Here is a 9,707-nt window from a genome sequence, read left to right as displayed (position 1 = left end):
TACTGCTGGACTCAAGCTTGACTCAATTATTTGAGAATAATGCCAAATATATATATATATATATATTAACATACTTTAAAATTTAAATAACTTCCTCATCGATTTGTTTGTGATAAAGCTAAGACAACAATGATTTGATTAATAAGTTGAAATGTCAAAATTCTTTTTGTTATTTACCTAAAAATAAAAATAAAAATGTCCTCAACTTTTCACTAAAATAAATTATTTTAGTAACATATTAAATGCAGTAATAACTAGTATATTTATTTTGAAAGAGAAAAAAAAATAACGAAAAAATTTAACTTAAATTTTCGAAAAAATTAGTGAAACATCCATCTCTAACTTTATATAATAAGAGAAGTCTAAGATATTTTTTTTTATCAATTAAAGTCCCTCAACATTTTCACAGAGAAAATTTAACTCAGAGATATTTTGCTCGACTTAGAGAAATTTCATCCGACTTCTAGAAATTTTGAAATTTCTCTTGTATGATCACAGAGAAATCTCAAAATTTCTCTGAGTCAGAGCAAAATTTCTCTAAGTCAAACAAAATGTTTTTGAATCGAATTTTCTCTGTAAAAATGTTGAGGGACCTTAACTACTATGAAAATATTGTTTATTTTTTATCTTATAAAATTTTAATATCATGGACCTTAAAAAAAAATTTCCTATATTTTATTTATATTGCTCTTCACATTTTTATTTTAAATTTTTATGTAAATTTATGATTTAAAAACTACTTTAAAAAATAAATAAAAAACTAGGAAGATTTATTAGAATATCATTTTTTAAGTATTTGTATCCCAATTAATCCATAAGATATTCTTGTATTCCAATATGTCCTATTATTTGAACATTTGATCTACCAAATCCTAATTCTCATATTTAAAGTATTTTATGGACATTTCTACCCTTACAAATTTTTTTGAACGGTTAGCAATTTGATGATATAAATATTCATATTTTACAATGTTAATATTTATATTGACATGTGAATGTTCACATTGATAGTGTGAACATTCATATTGATATATTTAACATTTACATTGATAATGTGAACATTCACATTGACGGTGTGAACATTCACATTACGAAACATTTACACTGTAAATGTGAATATTATTAAGGATATTTTGATAATTATGTCACTCATAAGATTTATTAAAATATAAAAAAAATAATATAAGTTAAATAAAATATAAATAAATGAAAAGAAATTTATAAAAAAAGGTCTATTTTTCTTTTATTAAATTAATCGATTATTATAATTGGTGGGGGCACGAACACAATAACCGACTGGTGGTGAAGTAAAAACAGTCCAACCCAAAAGGACCCTGAGCCAAACCAAACCAAACCAAACCAAAAAAAAAGCAACAACACTTCTCAGATGCAGTCTCCTGCTTAATTTTCCCCCAATCTCTCTCTCTCTCTCTCTCTCTCTCTCTCTGGGTTCGGTGGAGATGAATCCGGGGGGCAGCGATGGAGTCTCTGAAACATCTGCTGCTGCTGCTGCTGTTGCTGCTGTCAAGAGAAAGAAACCCAAATGTGCATTTACTTTAACTCCATCCTCTTTTCTCTCTTTTTATCTTTAACTTTCCTTTTGCTTTTGTCTCTTTTACTTTAACATTCTGCAATTTTTATTATTCTTGATGTTTTCTTGAATTTTGTTATGTTTATCAGTGTTTCTTTAATTCAATTTTTGTGAAATTGTATTGGGTAATTCTGCATTGAATCAGTTCATGGTTGTATTCTTTTAATCAATTCACACAATCACTGTGTAGGATGATACTGGGTCATTGCTATATCTATGTTTTGTTTGCAAGAACTTGTACTAGGCTGTGAATGAAGAACTTTTGTTTTGATACACTTGAAATTTGTGGTAAAACAGTCCACTATGTATGTGCTATTACTATATATTTACTGAAGATTATTCATTATTGATGCCGAAAACTGTGCCGAGTTAAAATACATGCGCGTATAGGGTTCTATTGTTCTTGATTTTTGTTTTGGTTGGGGGATTTGGAGAGGGATTTGGGAAGTGAAAGGGGAAATGTGTGTGAAATTAGGTAAAATGTAGGTATATTTTATTCATATTTTACCTTCCTTTTTTCTTTTCAAATCCCTTCTCAAGTCCCCAAACCAAACACAACATAAAAGCTGAGCCCATGTTTTAAATTGGATATTTTATGCAGCAGTGTGATGTTGGGTGAATTAAGGATGATAAATGATTATGTGAGTAAACTATTGATCACCGCCTTATTCGAGTGCTTAGAAGTTATTAAAATACACAGAGTAGCTATATTCCACAAAAATTGCTAATGCTCTCTCTTTTTTGGTTGTTTTTTTTTTTTTTTTTTCCAAACTCAAAAATGGTCAGTCATCTTTTTAAATTCGATGTAGACAAAAAATTTTGAAGAATGATTGGGTAAACCAACATTTTCAAAAAAACAAAATAAAAATAAGGCAAATCAAGGTGAAGGTATCATGAGGACCATGGACTACTTGTTTTTCCTTTGTAGGTCTTTTGGATCTTGTTTCAATATGGCCCTTGTTATTTCTTTCGTTTGCCTGCTTAAAGTTGATATCCCTCTCCTGGCTCCATGTGCACTCTTTTTCCTCACCGATTTCTTCTTGTTTCTGAGGGGAAAAAAGTAAATAAATAACCCAAAAGGAAGGAAGATGGTGAAAGAAATGGAATTATCGCATAAAATCCTAAAATTTTTGCCTTGATAATTTTGTATTGGATTTTATTTTGAGGACAATGACAAAGTGCAGCATCCTTTACCGAGTTATTTACTATTCTACTCATGAGCTGTGTGTTAGATTTTTCACACTGCTTAATTTGTTGAGTAAAGCTGTTTTGAATTGTTTGAGAATCCCCCCCCCCCCCCCCCCCCCAACTGCTCAATATGTGTCCATGTGCAAAAGTGGTATCAATTTCCTTCATGGTACTGCTAAATTTCTTATCCCGGTTGAAATTCATTTACTTTGATCATTTGCTGAAAACCATCATTTCTTGTGTTAAGAAGCTGGATGATGAAATGTGCTTTAGCTCCGTTACTCAGTGAGAAATTCATGAAGATCTTATTTTGGGGTTCTTTTTTTATTTATTTTATTTTTTTATATGTGGGCACGGACACATACATGGGACATGGTGATTTCAAAAAAATTAAGACATGGACACGGCGCGGGGACACAATAATAAAATATTTTTTTCTTATATTTTTATTTGCTATGTAGATTAATACATCAACAAATAATCAAAATTAACAAAAACTAACACTAATTCTATATTTAAAAAAAAAAAAAATCATGTTTTCAATATCCATCATCCATTAAAAGCACTAAAGCAAGTAGGAAAAAAAAACTAGTTGGTGTGTCCTTGGCGTGTCCCCAAATTTCCCAGCATGTCCCTTGAAAAAATAAATAAATAAATAAAGAGACACGCCACATACGTGTCCCCATCATGTCCCCGTGTCCGACGCAGTTGCGACACTTATTTTGAAGTGTCGGTGCTTCATAGTTGATTCATATATTGTGTATAAGATTTCGTTTTAGAAGCACATTTAACATTTGAAAAGAATCTGGGAGTTAGTTGGAAATCATTCTCAGTGAGTGGTGGGTTTTGAGGACTTCTGGCTTGTCCTTTTCCAGTTCAAAGAATGTCATATGTGTATTGGAGAGTACTCATGATACAATTTTGTGAAATTACTGAATAATAAAGGATAAACTTGGTAAAAATACATTTTTCATAATTTTGAATGCTGAGAAAATAAAGAAAATACTCTCTCTCTCTCTCTCTCTCTCTCTCTCTCTAAGTATGTTATAGTTGTATCTTGTGCTTTATGCTATTCCCACTTTCCAAAATTGTTGCACAACATACTCCTATCAGGTGCACTCGGGTAGTGGTTTCGTTCCCTCAGATCCCAGATACTGGAAAACAGAGATTAAAAATTTTATGTTTTCTGAGACAACCAAAGTACAACAATAATGAAATAGTTGTGTTATATTGCTTTTTTTAAAATAGTCAGAGATTTTTGTTGCAAATATTGTAGACTTTATCAGTAGATTTACTCAATCATATTCTGCTGGTAACACGCATCATGTCTTGTCATCATATAGAGTTATATCAAGATGCAAATGGTTCTTAATTCTTATGGTCTCACTTTTGTCAATTTCAATATGAAATATTGTGTTTATTACTTTAGTTGTAGAAATAAATGTTCCCTTTAATGGTGTTTGTTATGTAGTTTCTTTCATGACTACCATTCAGCTGATATTTATTATATGTTCTAGATTCGAGGTTCACACAACAAGAGCTTCCCGCTTGCAAACCAATTCTAACTCCTGGATGGGTACGGTTGATGGTTATCTAGCTGAATCAACTCTTGTGAAATTTATTTTTATTTATTTTTTGTGTAATGCTCTTTCTTCTCGCATGGTTTCAGGTCATTACAGCATTCGTTCTTGTTGCCATCATCTTCATCCCCATTGGCCTTGCATCCTTGTTTGCATCAGAGCATGTAATATATTCAATTCTTTCTTTAATTGCATTGGTGAAGTTTTGTAGTCTGCATCTGATTGATGTTATACATCAACTGTTTCTTTGTTTGACATGTAGGTGGTGGAAATTGTAGACCGTTATGACAAGAGTTGCATTCCTTCAAATTATAGCAATAATGTGCTTGCATATATCCAAAGCGCCCAAACTAACAAGACCTGTACCAGGAGTTTAACTGTTAGTCCAATGCCCCAGTACTGATTATTTCCATTTGTTTCAGGATTCTTCTTCTTCTTCTTCTTCTTCTTCTTCTACTTCTTTTGTGTGTGTGTGTGTTTTTATTTTTATTTTATTTTTCCAACTATTCTCTCAGCTCGACAACAAGCTGATGGGCAAAATTGCATTATTTAAAAGTTGAAAAATTTTCAGGTTCCGAAGCAAATGAAAAGTCCCATTTACATATATTATCAGCTTGACAACTTCTACCAGAATCATCGCCGGTAAGTTATGTACTTTGGTTGATTTATGTGGTCTGAATTTAGGTGTTCCTTCTCTTCATTGGGCAGCACAAGCTCTCTCACCAAGCCATGGTCCCTCCCTCATGCCTCATTCTCGTAGGGCATCTGCGGAGTGGCCAGGAGTACCACTCGGCCGAGCCAAGGTACCTCTGATTTGCCAATCCCACTTGGTAAGCAACATGGTCTAGCTCTTGGCTTGGCCATGTCTTTCTACCCCCAAAGCTTGGGCTTCTATGTATGATCGCTATTACTATTGCCATCACTTCGGTTTCCTAGACTATGAGTATAGCCTAGGTATCCATTGCTCGTGGTTTAAGACTAGGACCAAGGGCTTGTTAAGATTGCTTGGCTTGTTCCCCTAGGGAATGACCCCTCCTTGATCACTTTTAGAGAGGGATGTTGACCAAAACTTGACACCTCGAAAGAAGTATCATGCCTACCACCAACATTATGCCATGATACACTTTATGAGGTATCATACCTAATTCTGCAGCTCCATGATACGACCTCTAAGGTTTGAATCATAGGAAGCAATGGTAAAATTGATACCTCCACTTGTTGGGCCAAGGGGTGTTAGCCGCTTGTCCACAGGTGAGCTAGCCTCCAACGTTCTTAGAGGCTATAAAAAGGGATATCCATTGCACGTAGACAACACACAACTCTGGTCATCTTCTTCCTTACACTTCAGTGAGAATGGTCTCTTTTACTCCCACTCTCCCTCTAAGTCAGCCTTTGTTCTCTCCTCCTCTGCCTCTAGCGACTCCTGGCCATTGAAGTGCCCATTATCTTTCCATAGGTCCACACTGACCACCGCAACTACCAATAAGGCTATGTTACACTTCTTTGCTATATGTGTAGAACTCAGGACTGTAATAGATTAATTGCGATAGCTAGAAATGCATATCAAGTACTGTGACATGTAATCATGCTGAAGTCAACTTCTGAGGGCAGGATGTACCTTACTATCTCTGACTTGTGACTACAAAATTTCAGATATGTCAAAAGTAGAAGTGACAATCAATTGCGCAGCAGGGCATATGAGTTTGATACAGAAGACTGTGAACCTGAAGCAAAGACAGACAAAGGTCCAATCGTTCCTTGTGGCCTTATTGCTTGGAGTTTGTTCAACGATACATATGGGTTTATGTTGCAGAACAAATCGCTTCAAGTCAGTAAAAAGGACATAGCATGGAAAAGCGATCAAAGGCATAAATTTGGGTCTGATGTTTATCCTAAAAATTTTCAAAGTGGAGGTCTGATTGGGGGTGCAAAACTCAATGAGAGCATACCTGTATGTGCATGTTTGATTTGTTCTATCCACTTCTTTCTGCCTATTTTCATTTTCTAGTTATTTTTAATTTTTTATCCTTCTTTCACTTTTCCCTGCAACTAATATCTTTGTTTTCTTTATGCTGCATGCAACAGTTAAGCAACCAAGTGGATCTTATTGTTTGGATGCGAACTGCGGCATTACCAACTTTCAGAAAGCTCTATGGGAAGATAGAGGTGGATCTTGAAGCTAATCAAAATATAACAGTAGTGATACAGAACAATTATAACACGTATAGCTTTGGAGGGAAAAAGAAACTGGTCCTTTCAACGACAAGTTGGATTGGTGGAAAAAATGATTTCCTGGGCATAGCATACCTTACAGTTGGTGGACTTTGCTTATTTTTGGCAATGAGCTTCATAGTTTTGTATGTTGTCAAGCCAAGGTGAGTGAAAGGTTCTCATAATGTCTTCTAGTTTTGATCTACTTAAGATTTTTTTTTGGCTTGCCCTCATTGCCTTATGCTGTTCATGCAGGCCACTTGGGGATCCATCCTACCTGTCATGGAACAGAAATCCTGCTGGGCATCTCAACTAGACTTCTTCAGTGTATATGTGGCCCATTCATGACATCTATTCATGAACCGCCATTCCATGCTGAGTTTCAGTCTCATAAATTCTTCTCCACAAGAATTTCTACCTTCTCGGCTGCTTACTTCTTCATGTTTGAAGACCTATCCGTATTAGTGCTGTTATTGGATGTCCTTTTTTCAATTGTGTGCAATGCCATACAACGGTTTTTGTACCAAAAAAAATGGCATGCATTGGTTTTGTGCTAGACAGAGCTATAATTAATATTATTTCGCTTTTTAGTTTTACGTTCTTATCCATAAAGAAGGCAACCTCAGTAACACTGTTAGCTATTGATGATGCAATTCTTTGGTCATACAATTTTCGGTCACTTCCATTTTTCCCATTACAGATCTCTCATACATTCTTGATTGCTTGCAGAAATTGCTGATGATTTTTGCTCAGTCAAATGATCGTTTAGGGTTTCAGCATTAGTATTCACTGTGCTGTACTACTGCAGTGTTTCAGGTGTTGTTTGTTTGATTTGACGCTGGCGTTTAATTCTCGAAGCACTTGGGCCACTTGGTTTTCTGAGGTACAACATCACGCACCTCCAACAATTTTTGATATGTTTGTCGTTGGGCAGCTGGTTTGGCATCCTGAGAGAAAGTCAAAAAGTTAAAAAATTACTCAAAAAATAAAAAAATTAGCACTAGTCATAAATTAAAAATATAAAAAAAATTAATTTTCACAATATCAGTCCAATCCAAAAAGTTATACAGTGATGGTACTGAAGTGATGGGAAATTTACACAGTGATGATACCAAAAAAAAAATTAGATATATATATATATATATTCATTAAGTTAGAGGGTATTGTTGGGCCTGTGGGGGCCCACCACAGATCTCGTTTTGATAATTCAAACAATTTAATATGTAGAACTTGTTGAGTATTATATGTCTGAAAAAAATCACATTGATCGGATATGGATAGTTATGTGATCAAATCGGATTTTTTCCAGCTGCTTATTTTTCATCGTCCATTTTTCTCATACAAAACTGTTTTGATCACATAGCTATCGATATTTAATTAAAGTAATTTTTTACAAGCATATAGTACTCAACGAGTTCTACACATTGAACGGTTTAGATTATCGAAACAGGACCTGTGGTGGCCCCCACGGGCCCAACAATACCCGTGAAGCCTCATGCTATATATGCATATGGTTCAGATGCTTCTCACCATTTCAACCATTCCCTATGGTCCTTCTGCAGCACTGTCACTGATGAGCCTAGAACATAAGGGTAAAAATGTAATCTTGCTATTTTATATAATATTTTAATACACATTTTTTCATAAAAAGACAAAAAGCTATCCCAAACAACTATTTTTTTTCCTTTTTACTTTTTAGTCCAAAAAGTTAAAAATGCAAACAATCCCCTCACTCAAAACGCTTCTTTTTGCCTTAGAAATTGAATTATACATTGTAGAGTTTCGAGTGCTTAAGTTCCTTTGTTACATTGAAAAAATTCAGTACATTAAACCAGTGATCCCACCTCTTAAGACGGTGAACTGCCACGGTATCTGGAATAAGCTCATGTGAGCATCTTCCATTAGTTCCTGGATAGTCATACATTGCAGGCTTATTCGAAAACCTGTTCTTTGCCTTGTTCCCCATGTTTAGCCATTTTCCAACCAGCTTATCCTCTGGTCCAAATGTGTCATTTACAGGAATACCTGAATTCCCAATCCACTCAACAAGGTCCCAAGACAACAGAAAACCCATCCCCGACATGTAACCCACAAACGGGTTCAAGCTAGTGCAAGGAATGACAAAGCCGTAGTACAAATCTATCCTTGGTAATGGTTTGAGCGACAATGCCAGCGGTGCAAGCCGGATGTAAACATCGTCATCAGCCTTCATGACGTAGTCGTAACGGCTTGGAACGATGCGGGGGAGCGAAGAGAAGTACGTGTAAGTTTTGCCGTTGTTCATATTTTCGGAACAGTTGAGGATGATGATGTCATTAAACCGCATGATCTCAAGAGCTACGAGAACCCTTTGTTCGGGCTTGGTGAGACTGCAAAATACAAACTTGACATCGATATCGGCTATGGGAGAGGACTGGATTCCGTAGACAAGGCGGAGGAAGTGGCGGCGATCGTACAAGTCTGCACGGGTAAGGATTCCGATCAAGAGTGTGAATCGATGGTGTAGGCGATGGGTTTTGTTAAGGGCGATGGTGGTGTTGGAGGGAGATAGAAGAGGCGATTTTATGCGGACACTGAAGAGGATGAAGAAAACGCAGAGGATGATAGAGAGATAGGGCAATGTTGCTAGAGCTAGGTGTCTCTGCAACATTGTAATGTTCGTTTTTTGGTTGTAAAATAACTTTTGAGAGAGAGAGGTGGTGGTTCGTGTAGAGCCAGCAAAGAAGAAAATGGTGGACAGTCATTCTTTACTTGTTCATGGCTGGGCCTTTATATGTTTAGCCATTCTAAGCTTTTTGAGGAGTTACTAATAAGCTTGTCATGCTTTCTCTATGTGAAAAAGTTTTTGAAGATGGACTTCCTCGTGTCATGTTTGCATAGAGAAGTGTTAACAAAAGTGTCCATAAATAAATAAATAAATTATTGTAAATTATACTGACCATCTTTGAAATTCAAAAAAAATATAGTAATTTTTACAAGCTTGACATTATTACATTGGGTTCTTTTAAAGTTTTAATTTACATGACAATATGTTCCCTTTTTATCAGTAATTTTTAGTCATATAGATAGAAAAATGTTGTCATATTTTTTTTTATGTTGAAATGTATATTATATCTTATTTATCATTGTATTTTTAA

At 35.1% G+C, this 9,707-nt stretch overlaps 2 protein-coding genes across 3 annotated transcripts; one reads left to right on the top strand and one right to left on the bottom strand.

Annotated features, from left to right (window-relative positions):
* Window positions 1-1,257: 1,257 nt before the first annotated feature.
* On the top strand, window positions 1,258-7,166 carry LOC114269678 (ALA-interacting subunit 1). 2 transcript variants are annotated; one of them, XM_028211039.2, is made up of 8 exons: window positions 1,258-1,545; window positions 4,297-4,355; window positions 4,449-4,523; window positions 4,622-4,738; window positions 4,931-5,001; window positions 6,013-6,310; window positions 6,445-6,734; window positions 6,826-7,166. In XM_028211039.2, exons 1-8 carry the CDS (start codon window positions 1,461-1,463, stop codon window positions 6,884-6,886), a joined length of 1,056 nt encoding a protein of 351 aa, XP_028066840.2. In that variant the 5' UTR covers window positions 1,258-1,460; the 3' UTR covers window positions 6,887-7,166. The 2 variants fall into 2 exon arrangements, with proteins under 2 accessions (XP_028066840.2, XP_028066839.2); XM_028211038.2 differs by having other exon boundaries at window positions 1,268-1,545; window positions 4,916-5,001.
* A 1,169-nt stretch (window positions 7,167-8,335) lies between these two features.
* LOC114269682 (beta-1,3-galactosyltransferase pvg3-like) lies at window positions 8,336-9,550 on the bottom strand. Its single transcript, XM_028211046.2, has one exon. It carries the CDS (start codon window positions 9,218-9,220, stop codon window positions 8,336-8,338), a length of 885 nt encoding a protein of 294 aa, XP_028066847.2. The 5' UTR covers window positions 9,221-9,550.
* Window positions 9,551-9,707: the final 157 nt, after the last annotated feature.

This window comes from Camellia sinensis, chromosome 4 (assembly GCF_055761805.1).
Source record: "Camellia sinensis isolate YWXY chromosome 4, ASM5576180v1, whole genome shotgun sequence".
Classification (NCBI taxonomy): domain Eukaryota; kingdom Viridiplantae; phylum Streptophyta; class Magnoliopsida; order Ericales; family Theaceae; genus Camellia; species Camellia sinensis.
Note: the sequence above shows the minus strand (reverse complement) of the source record. Positions and strands in the feature narration are given on the sequence as shown.